Here is a 17,724-nt window from a genome sequence, read left to right as displayed (position 1 = left end):
CGAAAACCTGTGATACATTAATGAATTCTAATTTTTCACATCCATTAAATGCTGATACCCCGATTTTTTGAATTTTGTTACCATATACAATTTTTAGTTTTGTGCAACCCATAAAACTTTCTTGATTGATAAATTCAACGTTTTCAATATTTATTGTTTCTAATGAGATGCAATTGTGCAACGCTAGATATCTAACTTCATTTATATAAGAAAGATTTATTTCCTTCAATGAGCTGCATTCATCAAACACTTTTGCATTTAAATATCTTATCAATGGCAAATCTATCTTTGTAATACTTGTACAATGTGCAAAAGCAGCGTTAGATATTTCAAATATATTAGTTATTTTGAAATCAACTAAATTTGTACACCATATAAATGCATTTTCCATAATAAGTCCAACTTGATTTCCTCTGATATATGATAAATTCGTGCATCCCCAAAAAGCTGAAACTCCAATATATTCCAAATTGTTAAACTCGATACTTGTCAATGAAATACAATCCTTAAATGATTCCCATCCTATCCTCATTAGTTTGGAAAAATTGAATTCTTGCAATAAATAGCACCCAGTAAAAGCTCTTGCTTGTACTTCAGTGATATCTTCACAAAATGTTAGATTCTTCAATTTGTTGCAATTATAGAAATCTAATTCTTTTATTATTGTAACTAATGGAATATATATATGTTCAATATTAATACAGTCTGAAAACTTGCTTGATCCTGTTGCTGTCTCTAAAAGAGGTAAGTTCATTTCAATCAATGAACTACAACCTGAGAACATTCCTTTACCTGCTAAGCGAAGAAGAGGACAATTGATATTTCTCAGTCTTGTACAACCGGCGAATGGAAATTCTGATACAGCCTCTAATTTTGGAAGATTGATTTCGATTAACGATTCGCAATTTTGGAAATCTCCCGATAAAAGTGTTTGAATTGAAGGTAATTGAATATTTTTAAGTTTGTAGCAGTTGCAAAAACAATATGATGGATCACGCCCTGTGACTTTATCAACAGATGGGAATATAGCTTCTTCAAGATTGATGCAGTTCCAAAAGCACTTTTCGTTGAGAGTTTTGAGAATTGGGAATTCAACTTTCTTGAGTGTTGTCAGCATTGAGAAAGCTTCTCTCTCACCAATCCGGATGCATCGATCGCAGATGAGTTCTGTGATAGGCGAGTTAGAAAACATGTTTTTATCAATGTATTCGATTGGAGCTGTAACATGTATTTTGTTGAGATTCGGACAACGTGAGAAACATCCACTTGCATATGATGTAAATGTTCCTGATATTTTGACAGCTTTGAATTCAGTACGACCAGAAAAATCGGGAACTTCACCATCTCCTGAAATCTCATAAAATCCATCACCGATTAATGTTTCTGAACCATGCAGTAGCTGATGATGTGAATATACTATCACAAAACCAAATTTAAAGAGAGATTTTAAAATATTAAACAACTCAATAGAATTATGATAAGAAAACTAGTTCAATATATTGCGGATGTTACAAAATCCGCAAAGTTAATATCACTACTATGATTTCATTAGAATCTGACACTTTTTAGATGAGTCAGAATGATCGTTATTGGTTCTAGCGACAATTTTTATTTCCAGAAATTGAAGCAAATATGATGTTACATGAGAAAAGAACTACTTCCAAAAAATCTATATTCATGTTGAAAAGATACGTCGAATGCATGCAATACGAAAAGAAGCATCTCAAAGGTCAATGTGCATATAACCATTAATTTTACACTCATTATTCCGCAAAATTGCTAAACAAATATTCAAGAACTGATAAAAAAACTTATATCAAGTAATATCTAAGTTTCCAAATCCAATATTGCCTTAAACTTCAATCATGATGATATAAATCACTATTATTTTGAAAATTTAGATTTATTGTCTTTTTTTCATGTCAACTCGTCATGGTATTAATTCATTCTTCCACACATACAATTGGTGAAAATATACGGACTTAAGATCTTCCTTTTTAAAGAGAAAATTATATCTTTGTGTGTTGTTGCCCAATTCTCATTGAATTGTATCTAGAATTTTTAATATTAATGGAATTTTAAAACAATAACCAAATTTTGCAAAAAGAACTTTCATGACAAATTTTTTCAAAAAAAATTAACTAAAAATATTTCACGATCAAATTTCACGCGTCAATTATGGTTAGCAAAATGATCTCACGAAATTTCTGAAGATAATTGAAAGAAAAATAATTTGAAGATCCGAGTGTAAAATAATATGTTTTAAATTAATATTCCAAAATAGGACAAGTAAAGTGAAGTGATTTCCCGAAACCAAATTTTTGAATTAAAAATTATCGTTACTTTGAAGTGATGTCTCAACCAGTTGATGAGTCCCTCGAGAAGTGGAAGAAGGAACTTGAAGGCGATAAGGATGATCCACGTGCCAATCCAGCTGACGATCCACGCCGTTTCATTTTGAATTCTTTCAAGGTTGTTATCGAAAATGGTGAAACATACGAATTCGATTTCACAAAGGACGGTCTTGAGAAGGCTGCCAAGACACCTTATATTCTTAAGGAAGGAGATACATTCCACTACGAACTTAAATTCCATGTTCATCATGAATTCCTTTATCGTGTAATGCTTATCCAGAAGAGCAAGAAGACCCTCGGTTCTAATGAACAAGAATTCGAAATCGGTAACTTCCCACCAAAGATTGCTGAATTAGAAAAAATTATTCCAGATTGCGAAGTCCCAGCAGGATTTATCGCTCGTGGCAAGTACGATGTCCTTAACACAATTGTTGATTCCAAGGGCACAAAGCTTTTCGAATTCAACTCCAAGTTCGAAGTCGTTAAGGCTTAGTAAAGATATTTTTTTCGAATAAATCATTACGGATTGAATGGCCTTTATCACTCATAATATCGTTTTGTTATGTCCGATTCAACGATCACATATTTTTTTCTTACTCTCGTATGAATCAAAAAAAAAATTTACATCCAAATCTTATCGAAATTGGCACTTTTTTAGCTGTAAAGTCCATGACTGAATATACTGAACAATTAGACCCTTCATGGACCCAAAAGATATATAATGGTCTTAAATCATATGTTCCGGCCTCAGGAACTGTTCCTTCTGAAGTTGTTCCAGGAAAATATGAAGGCGGTTTCCAATTATGGGAATGTACTGTTGATCTTCTTAAATATATGGAACAATTTGATTATAAGGGCAAAAACGTATTCGAATTAGGCTGTGGAAGAGGTCTTCCTGGAATTTATGCTGCTTTGCACGGTGCAGCCAGTGTAGTTTTACAAGATTACAACAAAGACGTAATTGAAAAGTTAACAATGCCAAATGTCAGACTTAACGAATGCCCTCAAGGAATTATTGAATATTCTGCAAGCGCATGGGCAGATTGCGAAAAATTATTTACAGCAAAGAAATATGATTTTGTTTTAGCATCAGAAACAATATACAGAAAGGAACAGCTTCCTGATTTCATCAATGCCATCAAACATCTCTTAGCTCCAGACGGTATTTGCTTAGTCGCCGCAAAGAGAGTTTACTTCGGACTTTCTGGAAGCGTTTTTGACTTTGTTGAAGAAATCAAAGGTACATTTAACCACGAAATGTATCATGTAAAAGATCCAAGCATTAACTCAAAGAGAGAGATTGTTATCTTGAAGTGGAAGCAATAGAAATAAACCTTATAGAATTTTACTTTACTTTTATGCAAAATCTTTTGACCAAATTTTGGAAAATCTGGTTTCAGAAACGCCAAACTTTTGGATTTTGGATCAATTACGTTTGCAAAGCTTTTTTGCTATCAAAATCTTTGAATCATTTTGGAGGGCAAAAAAATTGTTCTTTGAATTTTATAATGCAAGCACAAATTATATTATGATCTAATGATGTAAATTCATATTTTAAATTAAAATTATCATTTTATCAAAATTCTGGCCAATGATTGATCCTATTCTTGATTTGGTCAGTGAAGAAGTTAAGCTCCATCCATGCCAGGTTCAGGCAGATTGTCCTTGGTGCAATGGTATGGAATATAGCCATTCAAGTACATATTTATGCATGCATAGAGAAATTCTCGATTTTGCAAGATGGATTTTGCCAACAGAAGAAGAAAAACATCTCAGATACTTGGTTATCAAACGTTTTCGTGTAGCAATTAATCAATTATGGCCAAATGCTAAAGTTATTTGTCACGGATCTACTGCAACAGGAACATTTTTACCTAATGGAGATTTAGATTTCTGTGTTCTTGGAGCTCCTTCAGGCAATGATGAAGATTTACTGACAGAACTCAACGATCACCTTCAAGCACTTCAAGTTGTTTCGAATTCCGCTGTTATCAAGGCAAAGTGTCCGATTATATCTGGTACAGAGAAGCCATTCAACTTCAAAATCGATATTTCCATCAATAATGAAAATGGAGTCTTAAATATTAAGCGAAATCAATACTATTTCAGCCATTATCCGACATTACTTCCTCTTGTTATGCTTATGAAGATATTCCTTCTTCAAGAACACCTCGATGAACCATACAAAGGTGGAATTTCAAGTAATACTTTAATTCAACTTTGTCTTTTCATTATACAGGCATCGAAGAACGACATCAATATGAATCTTGGTCGTCTTATTTGCAGTTTCTTCAGTATTTTCGGAAGAAATTTCAATTACTTTACAACAGGAATTTCCACACGCGAAGGAGGTTCATTATTCTCCAGAGTACAAGCAGATAGGATGCAATTTAAGTCTCCTATTACATTGTGCATTGAAGATCCACAACTTCCAGGAAATTTCCTCGGAGAAAACGCTTTTGCCACTCCACACTTCCGAAATGCTTGTAATGATGCATTTACACGTATATTCAGAAGTAATGGCCGTTCTCCATCAATTCTTCTTAGATTTATCAATTATCCGAAGTTTCTCATTTCCATCAGAGAACAGCTTCAGAAACAGTACCAGTCATTATTAGGAACTGCTGTTGAAGGTATCAAGCTCTCTCTTGGACCGAAGAACGACAGAGATAATAATGACAGAGGAAACAGGTACCATGATGACAGGAGTTACAGAGATGATAGGTATCGTGATGATAGAAGTTATAGAGATGATAGAGGACCAAACAGAAACAAAGATGACAGAAATTTCAACAGAAAAAGCGAATGGGGCAGACAACGCTCATACAACAGACGCGATGACTTGGATGATGATAATAATTCTTATCAAAGAAGGAATTCAAACAAGGATAGACGTGGATATCGTAATTGATTATAAAATGTTTGGTTTTTATATTTAATTGTATATTTTTAGCCATAATTCATGTAAATATTGTTTGTGTGATATAATTCTCTTCTTAATCTTATAATATTATGCGCAATAAACGAAATATAAATAATTATTTTATTTAAAATTTGATATTTTTCATCATTCATATAATAATCTATTAGTTCTCCAAAAATATTTGTATTCTGTTGTTTTAAATCTAATAAAACTCTTGTTCAAAATTCCAGAAATATTTTAGAATTCAAAAAATGACTAAAAATTTCTGAACTTTTCAATTGTATGATTTGTATTATTTTAAAATTTTGATTTCTCAAATCGTGAATTCTAGTGGTATTCTGGATTGTTATCAAGTTTCAAAGCTTTTTTTCGTTCATTTGCAATTTAGGATTGATGAAAAATAAATAGGGTCTATCACCTAAATTTCAAAAATGTCAACTTGTAACGCAATAGGAGCTTTCGAGAAATTCGGATGCTTCTGTGGCACTCTTTCAGCTTTCATTTATTTCGTTGTTCAGTTTCCTCAGATATATAAAAATTACAAAAGAAAAGCAACAATTGGATTTTCACATTATTATGTCGTAATCAGACTATTCGGAATTTCATTTTTCGTTGTTAACTCAATAATCAAAAAGGTTACATGGGTATTTATTCTTGCAGGTTTTCTTTTATTCTTTTCGTATAGTATTCTTCTTATTCAACATGCATATTACGAATTTAAACATTGGGATTATTTGTATTTCTTGATGATTATAATTCCACTCGTTCTTTCAATATGTTTTCCTTCAACAATTAATATAACAGATTTCGTAAGCCCGATTTGTCAAGTTGTTTGCTATATTCCGTATATAATAGAATGCCTACAAAAAGAAACAACATCTGGAATATCAATGCTAAGCTTACATTTTAATTTTCTCGGTGCAATCTTCGGAATTTTGATGTGCACTATATCAATCCAATGCGATTCTGCTGGGTGGTTATTACACATAATATCAATATGCCAATCTTGCGCTATTTATTTAATTGCAATAGATTACGACGAATTTGAACTTTTTGATACATATAAGAAAGCACCAGAAGGCTTCAGAAACCATGCTGATTTTGAAGCAATGGGATCAGCTTAATTTCGGTATACCTATCTCATTTTTTATTTTTATTTGTTTTGTTAGATCTAAAATATACGTTTTTACTAATATATTCTTCATACAAATCTTTATTCTATAACAAAATAATACAACATATATAAATTATAAATAATCTGCGTTTCGGAGATTATGTGATAAAGCTGCAGGCTTTTTAGATTTAAGATTAGGATCCATGTTTCCATTCATTACTATAAATGCTAAAATTAGACCACCAAATCCGAATCCAAATAATATTATTGTAAGAATTATCTGAAATGTAAAGTTTGTTTGATAAACAAACAACGGGATTGAATTAGTCCATGTATGGTTATCAATTGAAAAAGAAATCTGAAATTCTCCCGGAGATAATTTTGGTGTTTGGCAAATAATGATTGGTTGAGAAGTCGAAGGACAAGAAACAATCGTTTCTCCAAAACGTCCGTATCCTTCTTTAATTGTGTCTGGTTGTATTTCGAAAATAATATCAGTCTTTTTTCCAGAACTGATTCTGAAAGGATTTATGGAGAGGAGTTTAATATTAGTTGAACTGTCTTCTGATTCGTCCTCATGTTTAGATATTTTATGTCTTTCCGCGCTTCTAAAATCTGATGAAGAATCATCATATATGTCATCATATTCAGCAGGAGCCATCCTGAAATATTCATCTTCAAGACTTTTTCCTGCGAAAGCTGGTTTTAGAATGTTTTTTTGTCGATCTATTTCTGTTATTGGTTCATCTGTAGGTTCTGGTGTATAATTCGTAGTCTCGTTGACGAGGTCAACATCCTCTTCTAGGTCTTCAAAAGAAGGGAGTTCTTCGCCTTTTGCGAGTTGAGTGAAAAATAAAAGAAAGAGAATTTTTGGTTTTTTGAGAGATTTTTTTGGATAAATTTAAAAAATTTAGTCATTATTACATGATAGAAAACAAGACATTTATTTGTATCATTAAAACTTAAATCTTAAGATTTGATACAGATTTTTTTTGTTATTTCATTTAAAGGACTTAACTGTGATAATAAATCCATGAAGGAGTTATCTCATGAACATGGCTCATGAAATGGACTTAATGTGGATCCAATAAATAATTTCGACTCATTTCAGGGTGTAAATCAAAAAACATCTTCAAATACAGTAATATGCTATGTTGACTCATTTCTTGGAATACGGATCGTAAACTAAAGAAACTTTGTCATCTAATGGACTTCGCGCTTGTTGTAATGATATTACTCCAATTCCTAGAAGAGATTTAAAGTGAAATTCACCGTAGTATAGCGAATCATTGATATTTCGACTTAATACGGACATCTTTTTGGCGTTTGGACATCGTTTAAGATAAGATATGATTTCTCTTCTACCCGAATTTACAGACATAGTAAAAGGAGTTCCGTTCGGAAGTCCAATATGATAAGAATGATTTTCTGTAATGTAAAGGATATGCATTTGAACCATTTCACGTATATTTTCATCATTGAATCCGAATTTTTTAAGTTCTGTTTCGGATATGATAAACTTTAGATGCTTTTCCAAAACTTTATCGGCGAAATCAGTTGCAAGCTGGCTACCAACAGACTTGAATTGATCTATGTAGTCATGGAACAACATGAAGAATCTTTCTGAGGGAAAATCTGGAAGATCAACGTAAAATTGTCGAATTATTTTCTTTCTTAAGAGGATTTCTAATTCACCGCGCACAGACTTCTTATTAGTGGATTCGAACAAAATTTGAGCTTCTGGGATGATAGGGAGAGTTGGTCGGTATCCTCCATAATCATCCGCTTTGACTCTAGGCTTGAGGAATTTATAGTATTCGTTTTTTAATGACAATATGATCTTGTGCGTATTATTTATGGCTCTTTCTATTTCGCTTCCATCAGATAGAAAATCGGTCATATAAAATTTTGACTAATTTTGATTTGAGTCAAAAGTTATTTTATTCATATCTCATTGATTTCACTTCCTTGCAATTTTTTTTGATAAATTCCAAATAACGAATTAAAATTTATTACAATCTTATTGTTTTTATACACTATATATCATCAAATCTTCTAATCTACCTATAGTTCAGCTGAAATATAGTTTATTTACACATAGAATCACATATTGACGTAATATGTGTTGTAATACAAATATATAATATATTTTATACCTCAAATTAGAGGCCATACAACTTGCATATAGGATCACTGTAAGATATATGATATATATCTCTAGAATATGGGTATTAAATGTATAATATCATGACCTGTAAGTCAATCCTCAACAAGATTGTCCTCAAGATCGTTTTCATTCCAGTCAATACTTTCCGTACTTATCTTCCGCGGTTCCTCAATATAAAAGTATCCAAAAATTGCACCAATTGCACTAATAATTCCATAAAAAATTATTGTTGCAGATTGTCCCATACCGTTTTTCATCCATGGGTATAAGAAAATAACTAAAAACGAACATAATTGATTTACAAAAGTGACCATTGTTGCAGACATTGATCGTATTGAACCAGAAAAATATTCTGGAACTATAAACCATGGTATTGGTCCAAGTGCTAGTCCAAAAAAGAATAGATAAAAACAAATTATTATGAGAACAACATAGTTCGTAATGTTATATTTGAGATTCAGAGAGAACAGAAATAGCATGATTGAACAACCTAAAGAAGAAATCGAAAAAAGAGATTTTCTTCCGATAGAGTCTACGATAGGTCCGCAAATCAAAACACCAACTAATTGAGCTAACATACTTATAGAACTGGCAATTCCCGATCTAAGTGTGAGGCCAGCGTCTCTGAAATTTTGTTCAAGATTCGATAGTATTGCGTTAACTCCACAAAATTGTTGAATAACCATCAATGTTAATCCAACAACAAGTTTTGATGTATGTATATCTTTGAACAATGACTCATTTTGATTTTCTTCGTTATCTGATTTTTGTTCCAACGGAGAAGTTTCTGGGCATAGCCAAATTAAACAAGCACCTAATATTGATGTTGCAATTCCTGTATAGAATAACGTTTTCCAATGAGCATATTCACCCTGAATGTACATTATTGTAATTCCTAAAACAACACCAATCTGATGAAGATTGCCAAAGAATCCACTATATTTAGACGGTGCTATTTCTATTAAAATAGTTGGGCATAATGATGTGAAACCTCCAACCTCAAGGCCAACAAGCGCTCTACTTAATATTGCAATCCAAAATCTTTTCTTGGTCATGAATAGACAAATTATGTATATTATTGCTGTAAATAAATGTAAGATTGTAAATGCGAGTTTTCTTCCGATATATTTGAGAATGAATGTGATTAGAAATGGGCCAAACATACCAAAAAGAGGAGAAATTATGTTATACCATAAGAGATCTCTATCTGATTTTTGCCATTGAGTAAAAAGCAAGGATAATGGTGTGGGTATTCCTACGCTAATTCCAAAATTAACACTACCCAGCATAACAATGAGACCATAGGCTAAAAACTTGAAGAAGTTCAAAAGCAATGGTATTTGTTTCTCAAAAATTTGAATTAATTCAATTTTGTAAAGAATGTTTCAATTCACAAATTCAATTTATCGATATTTGAATTCATGACGGGATTTAGAATTTGTACTGAGAATAAGTTAATAATTCATATTAAAACAATTAGATAATTGTAAAAAATTGAATTATATAAGAGGTTTATCTTTTTAAATTGACAACTCAGGAAACATACAACAATAAATGATTCAATGCTAAATTAGACAGAGTAGGCGCTAAAGAATGCCTCAATCATGCATAGGCTACATTCTTGCTAGTTATTTATGCATCCTTACACCAATTTAAAAATAAATTTCTCGAATTGTTACAATAATCATTTTTCTATTTTAAAATAGATACATAATTAAATTACTAAGTGGAATCACCAAAATAAATTTAGAACTAACAGACCAATGAGTAGGTGACAAAAGTGCATACTCTTAAACAACCATCGGATTTCCGGGTGAAATCGTGACACACTTTCGTCTTTCGTAGGCAGTGGTGGTTGTTACAAAAGGTAACTTCGAATGTAGCGTGAAATCTGCAAAAAAAATTCTGAAATTTGAATGGAGAACACAAAAATTGAATAGTTTACGTCAATAAAAAAGAGAAAAATTAAGCCAATGTGTCTCGAACCTAGGACTTAGAGCAGCAATCCCACTGTTTATCCCATTACACTAGATGCATCTCTCACCTCACTGAATTAGATCAACTATATGATAACTTTTTCCCCATTATATTCTGGTGGAAAAGTGACAAATAGCAACTTTGACCCTCTCTCACAGACCAAATTCAAAATTACACCTTGGTCCGGAGACATAAATTTGTAATTTTTACTATTCTACTATAGAATGCTATTAATAATATAACATTAACCAGAAAACAAGAATCTTAAATTAGGTGTTCGATTTTGTCACAATTTTTCTTTGGGGTTTCTATTTACGTTTTTTAAAAACAAGTGTAAAAAGAAATATCTATTAATATTTATTTAAAATTTTGCAAAACAGAAAACGATGTTTGAAATTTTTGAATGCGATGAAATTTTAAATTGAATTAGCTTTTATGACGGGGCCTTTTCAATACGCGGTTGCAATTTGATGATTCTTTCATATCTAAATCTATATGAAATAACATAATATTAATTTAATTGGGCTTTTCCTCACAATATTATAGAAATTTTATTCAAATCTTTGGTCGCAAGAAGAATTGCATGATAAATAAAAACATTTAATCAAAGTCAATTTTATTTTTCATATTCAAATGGACTGAGTGTTAACATTTAACATTTTTTGCTAATTGTCGTCAAAAATTAGGCGTAAAGCAAAAATTGATATTTCATATGGTTTTATGATAGATAAGCATTATATTCCCACTCATTATATTCGTAAATTTTGAGGTTTATCCTTCGCTTTTAAGATCATTGAATTTGATTTTTTTATAAAATAGTTATATATTAGAAAATAATATGAGTTTATGTGATATTATTTTTCAGAAGATTTTATTCTATATGCCTATGAAAAGTACTCACAAAACTAACTTTTTCTTAATTATAATTAAATCTAGAATATTGTATTATGCTTAGTATTATTTCATTTTTCTCATTCAATTTAGAATTTACAAATGTCAAAAAATTGAGAGCTGTCACTTTTGATGAATTTCTGTTTATTACACTTCATTCATATTTTCATTTCTTTTAAACCTCGGTAGGTCAAAAACTTTTTTCATGTGAATAAGAATTGCGAACATTCCGTCAAAATCCAATTTAATTTCATTCACAATTTTCTGATAATTTTGAAAGATACTATCAAATTCAGATACCATCATCACAATTTTTCTGAATGGTCAGGCGAATCACTATAATCTATTGCCCAAAATAAGGATTTATGTTTTCCGCATGTATATTCATCGTTTTTATCAATTCTGTAAAATTCAAAACTATTCAAATATTCATAGCTCATATATAATTCTGCATTTTGGATGGAAGAGGTAACTACAAACTCTGTTCCATCTACTCCATCAGAGATGATTACTTTTAAGTCTAGTAGGTATCATGGTTTAGTAGATATCCCCATCACAGAACAGATTTCTGAAGCACTCATCAACGTTTTTAACTATTTTGACATTTATGGTCCCAAGGTCCCAGTACTCTATAACGTTATAACATGGATCCGATTGTTCCAACTTATTGGTGGGGCTATAATGGTTTCCAGTAGCTATATTTTCGATTCAACCACCTTAACTTTCAAAGCAATGTCTATCATTTCAGTCTTATTCCATTTAGTCCCATCCGAATACAGAGATGGAAATGAAACAACCATTCTTACTGTTTTCTTAGCAATCATGATCTTTTTTGGAATCTATCTTTTGATTACAGCTTTTTATTTCCAGAAGACATCAAAGGTTCCTAAGATATCTCTCAAAGTGCTGCCAATATTCATGGTCATCGGTCCATTTTTGTTCTTAACACTCATCGCTCAATACGCCGGCCAATTTATTTCTTCTCTTATTATGGATGTTAAAAAGCCAACAGTCGGTGGAATAATAGTAATCATTCTTTCCTTCATTGTTACTGTTGGTTATATTTGGATGTTAATTATTTCATATTCAGGAACATTAACCTTCCGTTCTACATCATTAGGAACCATCGAAGGCATACCACAAAACCATCTTTTAGTATGTACTTTGATCATTACATTCGTTACCGCGCTTACAAGTTATTGGACACAGATACCAACAACAGTCTGCCTCATTATAGCCATGATTTGCTACATTATTACATGCATGACTTGCTTCAACTGCGGTACATTTATTGAAGCTAAGCACCAGATCATGGTTCTTGGCGGATCCATCCTTGGTTTCATTATTTGCGCCATGAACTTCTATCCTGCATGGGCATCATACGAATGGTCTCCTATTTTCTTCGTTATTGTCATCGCAATTGCCATTGTTGTCTTCACATGCACAAAATTCTTTATCGAATGGAGACAGAGAAAGGATCTCATCATCTTGGATCAGTTCCAAGAATTAAACGACATCACGGTAACAAAATCTCCAAAGAAATTCCGCAGAATAGTTGGATCTGGCTATTATTTCTCACACCCTACATGCATAGATTTCACATGCTTTAAGGCAGCAGTTGAAGCTTGGCCAGAATCATTAGAAATTTGGATTGAATATGCTAAATTTACAGCAATCTATCCAGAGAACACAAAGAACTTGGAATTCATTGCACAGAACATCGATTTACTCAATAATGATACAAGTACAACAAAGGCTATCTTAGCAAATATCCAGACAATTTTGAAGACTCGTGAAACAAACCTTTCATTTGGTCTTAAGAACAAACTCGCTAAGATTTCCAAATGCTTCAACAAAACAAAGAACCGGATAAGAAATATTTGGGATTTAGTTCTTCAAGGCTCTATTGATGAAATGATCAATGCAATCAGATTATCACAGATTGCAATCAAAGAAGCAGAAGTCGAAATGAACCAATTAATCATGGACTATCCAAATAACAAATACGTTCATAGAAAATTAGCTCAATTCTACAAAGAACTGAAGGCAGATAACATTTCTTATAGAAATGCAATTGAAGACGTCAAGAAATTACAGGGAGGATTAAGAGTTAACCAAGATGTTATACATGATTTAGGTATTATGAATTTCCCAAATCTTCCAGAAGTTGCTGAATCAGAATCTGTCGGATCTGGAAATGTTCTTGAAGGCGAATCATTCAATATTGATGATGCAACAATCGAAGATGATTCTCTCCTTGAATCAACAGAAGTCATTACTCATCAAATTGATCACCACAAGATTCCTACCATCCAATACATGTACACAACAACAAGTATTCTTTACATCTGCCTTATTTTCATTCCTTTGGTTTTAATCATTGCTTTGTACAGATTATACATCAACAGAATGATTGAGCCATTGGATATGATGTATGGTGTTTCATTCATGAGAAATTTGATCAATCAGATGCCAGCTTTCGTTGGAAAGTATTTATTTGAAAAATTACCAAAATCAGATGGTTCTGGAACTCTTATGAGAGAATCAGTATTCACTACAACATCATCACTTGCATATGGCGGATTAAGTAGCACTGGTGATGTAATGAACTACTTAGTTTCATTAGTAGCAACAGCCAGCCAAATGATGTCAGGTATCAGATCATACAAATTCGGAAACAAGAGAATGGAAGCTGTAAGAGACAACTTGTTTTCAACAAATGTCAATTACAGTCTTTACCTCGATTACGAGAATGTAACAATATCAACATCATCCGTTGTTGATATTGCTTTTATGGTTTCTCAACATGTAGGAAAAATTGCATCAAAAGAAACAATCACTGCAGAAGATACATATGGATCAAATGTAATGACAAGCAGAAACAATGCCATTACATGCACAAATCATCTTAGTGATTCATTGACATCTTTCATCTTGTTAATACAAGATATGGACCAACAAAATTTGTCAATAGTCTTCATTTTGATGATTGTTCTTTTCTTGACAAATTTGTTCGCATACGCAATTACATTCAATGTACAATACGACAAACTCAAACATAACAAAGATGAGATCTTAAACATCTTGACAACATTACCAAAGAAAGTTATTTCAAGTGTCTCATCATCATTAAATTGCGTAAAAAACACTGAATCAACGTCTATTTCATTTTCTACTGCACAGATTTCTGATTCAGATATGTCAAGACAAGAAGAAGGTATCATCAAATTATTCACTTCTATTTCTGATTCAGCTTCATCATCATCTTCTGAATCCTCGAACTTAATTTTCATGACAATCATCACAATTGGTGGTTGCATTGGTTACAACTTGACATTGATTTCATATATCAAAGCTTCAACAATGTATGTCAATAATTGCAACCACTTCGATTCATTGTTTGGTGCTGTTTCTTATATGTTCGCTGCTTTCTCAGAAATCTTCAAAGTTTTGTTGAAATTTGAAGATCCAATTTACTCAAATTCATTACCAAACCTCACTGAATCTGTTTCAGAATTAGAAAAATACATTTCCAAACAACAGACATCATTCTCAAATCTCAGATTTGGTGGAAGCAAAACAACAGAAATTCCATATTCTGATTTAGAAAATTCTTTGAAAGAATCTTCTAAATTAAGTTATGTCTGCAAGAACGATACTCTTCCACCAAAGACATACTTTGAATCAGCAAGATGCTTCAGCACTGAATCACAGATCTACTTGACAATGTCATTATTAAATGGATACTTTGTTGATATGTCAAATAGAACTTCATTTCCAAAACCAAAAGATGAAACATTAGTTACAGTTGAAGACATGTGGAGTGTTGGACCAATCAATCTTTATATTTCCTTCTTCTATCCAACAGGAAATTCAATGAAGAATGTCTTTGATGCCGAATTCGACCAGATCTACAAACAAATTAAGATTGCTGGCATCAGTGTTTTAGTTATCACTTTCATTTTGACTTTAGTCATTTTGAATTCAATCAGAAACGAAGAAAAATTGCTTAAAGGAATCTTACATTTGTTGTTATACTGCCCACCAACAGTTATCCTGAAAAACCAATGCATCATGAACTTGATTTCAGGAAAATATTCAACAAAGTCCGATGAAGACATCATTAGATTGAATAAATTCAACGGAAAAGTTGTCAACAAATTGAATGATGTTGTCATTGTTTGCCATGATGATGACAATACAGTCATTGGTGTCAACAAAGCTTTCAAACAAATGTTCGGATTGACACAATCAGAGATGGTCAACACAAACATCAAAGATTTCTTCCAGAAAGATTGTTTCGAAAGCGAATCTCGCATTGAACAAATTGTTAACTCAACAACAAATGTTGTTTACACTCGCCAAGACAATAACAAAGTCTACTTGCAGTTCACAGCTTCTCACACAGGCGAAATAAAGATAATCTCTGGCCGTGATATGACACAGAACGTATTACATGAGAGATTAATCGCTGATGAAAAGAAGAAGTCCGATAAAATGTTAGCATCAATTTTACCACCAATGTTAGTTCCTCGTGTACAAGCTGGTGAAAAGAACATCTCTTTCTCTGTACAATCAGCAACAATTTTGTTCTTAGATGTTGTTGAATTCACACCATGGTGTGGTTCTCATGATGCACAGTACGTCATGAGAATGTTGAACATCATGTTCAAAGAATTCGATGCAATCACAAATGTTCATAAAACAATGACAAAAATTAAATGCATCGGTGATTGTTATATGGCTGCTGGTGGTATCTTTGATGAAGTTAACCAGCCAGCTATACATGCTAAGGAAGTTGTCGATTTCGGATGTTTAGTTATCAAGAAATTATACGAGATCGATGAGAAAGAGAATGAAAAACTTAGAATTAGAGTTGGTGTAAATACTGGTGGTCCAATTGTTGCTGGTGTCATCGGCACAGAAAAACCAACATTCGAAATTCTTGGCCCCGCAATTAACACTGCCCATGAGATGGAGAGCCATGGTGTACCAATGAAAGTACATATTTCAAGACCAGTTTACGAATTAATTTACGGTCAGCAGTTCAACATTATTGAAAGAGGTGAAATAGAAGTTAAGAAAGGAAAGATGTTCACTTATATAGTAGAACCATAATTTTATCATGAAATCAAAAAATAATTTTTTTTTTATGATTTTTTCTCAAAAATCATACTGTTTGTATAAATAATTTTATGTTATTATATTCTATCATTTAACCATGCAATTTTTGATCTCTTTTGACGAAGAATTTTCCGATTCTGTAAGACTAAGTAATAGCCATTGAACACTAAAAGAAAAGCAACAAGATTACATAGAGCAGGGCGATTATGCATTCAAATCGCAAACTGGAGTCCGTAAGTAAACCATTTTCGAACAGATCTTCAGATTTCAAATTAAATTTGATGAACAATTGACAAACAAACCAACAATTAGTTATTCACTACAAGAGTTCTTGAATCTCATTTTGTTATTGGTTTTCGGAAAAACTTCCATATATTTTATTAATAATTAACGAATTTAGATGTAGATACATTATCTGATTATAGTTTTTGAATAACTAGGAATCAATTTTAGATTTCGATACTTTTTTTTGAAAATCTGTTTTTATAATGCACAATGAACGAATTCTGTTAGCAGTATTGTAAACTATTATAATTACTATGTGAAATATAAGAAATGAAAATGTTGGATATTAAGATAAAGTACTCACAAAATCTAGATTGAGAGGCGGTCAATGACTTTTGAGGGGAAATTAACGCATGGAATTTAATATTATTTAGGTTGATATTCTTGCTTATTATTTCAGAAAAAAATCTTAAAAATTTCAATATGAAAATTGAAAGCAATTCAAAAAAATTGCTAACATGTAAATTTTAATATCCTATGCATAATTTCATATTTTGAATATTTTTTATTTTTGTTTAAAACTTAAAATTTTGCGAATTTAATATAATTTATAAAATATGATACGTATATATATTTAAAATACACTAAATTTAATTGTTAATTGACGTTTTTGGGAATGAATTTTATCAAAACATGCCTGAATCCGAAAATTTGAAAGAACGAATTACACAATCATATATGTAGAATTCAAAATACAAACTTAAAGATTGTATACGTTTAAAATTATTCAGATTGTGTTTGATTTCCACTCATTCTGTTTCTTTTGAACTCTAACACTAACATTTCATGATGATTACATGATCCATTTATACATGGTTGAATTGTTCCAGATTCTACCAGAAAATCAATCCAAATTTCTCAATGCATTCATGTTGATTGGACAAAATTT

General features: G+C 31.7%; 8 protein-coding genes across 8 annotated transcripts, besides 2 other annotated features; 5 read left to right on the top strand and 3 right to left on the bottom strand.

The window, feature by feature from the left end:
• Positions 1-2,338: 2,338 nt before the first annotated feature.
• TVAGG3_0867950 (Rho GDP-dissociation inhibitor protein) lies at positions 2,339-2,895 on the top strand (the record flags this gene model as incomplete). The annotated part of the gene is made up of 1 exon (XM_001310816.2): positions 2,353-2,847. One exon carries the CDS (start codon positions 2,353-2,355, stop codon positions 2,845-2,847), a length of 495 nt encoding a protein of 164 aa, XP_001310817.1.
• Positions 2,896-3,023: 128 nt separating this feature from the next.
• Positions 3,024-3,680, top strand: TVAGG3_0867940 (methyltransferase protein; the record flags this gene model as incomplete). The annotated part of the gene is made up of 1 exon (XM_001310815.1): positions 3,024-3,680. One exon carries the CDS (start codon positions 3,024-3,026, stop codon positions 3,678-3,680), a length of 657 nt encoding a protein of 218 aa, XP_001310816.1.
• Positions 3,681-3,945: 265 nt separating this feature from the next.
• On the top strand, positions 3,946-5,265 carry TVAGG3_0867930 (polynucleotide adenylyltransferase protein; the record flags this gene model as incomplete). The annotated part of the gene is made up of 1 exon (XM_001310814.1): positions 3,946-5,265. One exon carries the CDS (start codon positions 3,946-3,948, stop codon positions 5,263-5,265), a length of 1,320 nt encoding a protein of 439 aa, XP_001310815.1.
• Positions 5,266-5,708: 443 nt separating this feature from the next.
• On the top strand, positions 5,709-6,401 carry TVAGG3_0867920 (cystinosin family; the record flags this gene model as incomplete). The annotated part of the gene is made up of 1 exon (XM_001310813.1): positions 5,709-6,401. The coding sequence occupies one exon, from the start codon at positions 5,709-5,711 to the stop codon at positions 6,399-6,401; it is 693 nt and encodes a 230-aa protein (XP_001310814.1).
• A 123-nt stretch (positions 6,402-6,524) lies between these two features.
• Positions 6,525-7,052, bottom strand: TVAGG3_0867910 (uncharacterized protein; the record flags this gene model as incomplete). The annotated part of the gene is made up of 1 exon (XM_001310812.1): positions 6,525-7,052. The coding sequence occupies one exon, from the start codon at positions 7,050-7,052 to the stop codon at positions 6,525-6,527; it is 528 nt and encodes a 175-aa protein (XP_001310813.1).
• Positions 7,053-7,550: 498 nt separating this feature from the next.
• Positions 7,551-8,291, bottom strand: TVAGG3_0867900 (serine/threonine-protein kinase 19 family; the record flags this gene model as incomplete). Its single annotated transcript, XM_001310811.1, has 1 exon — positions 7,551-8,291. One exon carries the CDS (start codon positions 8,289-8,291, stop codon positions 7,551-7,553), a length of 741 nt encoding a protein of 246 aa, XP_001310812.1.
• A 175-nt stretch (positions 8,292-8,466) lies between these two features.
• TVAGG3_0867890 (major facilitator superfamily transporter) lies at positions 8,467-9,899 on the bottom strand (the record flags this gene model as incomplete). The annotated part of the gene is made up of 1 exon (XM_001310810.1): positions 8,651-9,721. One exon carries the CDS (start codon positions 9,719-9,721, stop codon positions 8,651-8,653), a length of 1,071 nt encoding a protein of 356 aa, XP_001310811.1.
• Positions 9,900-10,323: 424 nt separating this feature from the next.
• Positions 10,324-10,353: a mobile genetic element.
• Positions 10,354-11,539: 1,186 nt separating this feature from the next.
• Positions 11,540-11,576: a mobile genetic element.
• A 309-nt stretch (positions 11,577-11,885) lies between these two features.
• Positions 11,886-16,544, top strand: TVAGG3_0867860 (guanylate cyclase protein; the record flags this gene model as incomplete). Its single annotated transcript, XM_001310809.2, has 1 exon — positions 11,886-16,544. One exon carries the CDS (start codon positions 11,886-11,888, stop codon positions 16,542-16,544), a length of 4,659 nt encoding a protein of 1,552 aa, XP_001310810.1.
• Positions 16,545-17,724: the final 1,180 nt, after the last annotated feature.

The sequence above is a fragment of the Trichomonas vaginalis genome, chromosome VI (genome assembly GCF_026262505.1).
Source record: "Trichomonas vaginalis G3 chromosome VI, whole genome shotgun sequence".
In the NCBI taxonomy this organism is placed as follows: Eukaryota; Parabasalia; order Trichomonadida; family Trichomonadidae; genus Trichomonas; species Trichomonas vaginalis.
This window is presented reverse-complemented; position numbering and strand designations above follow the sequence as displayed.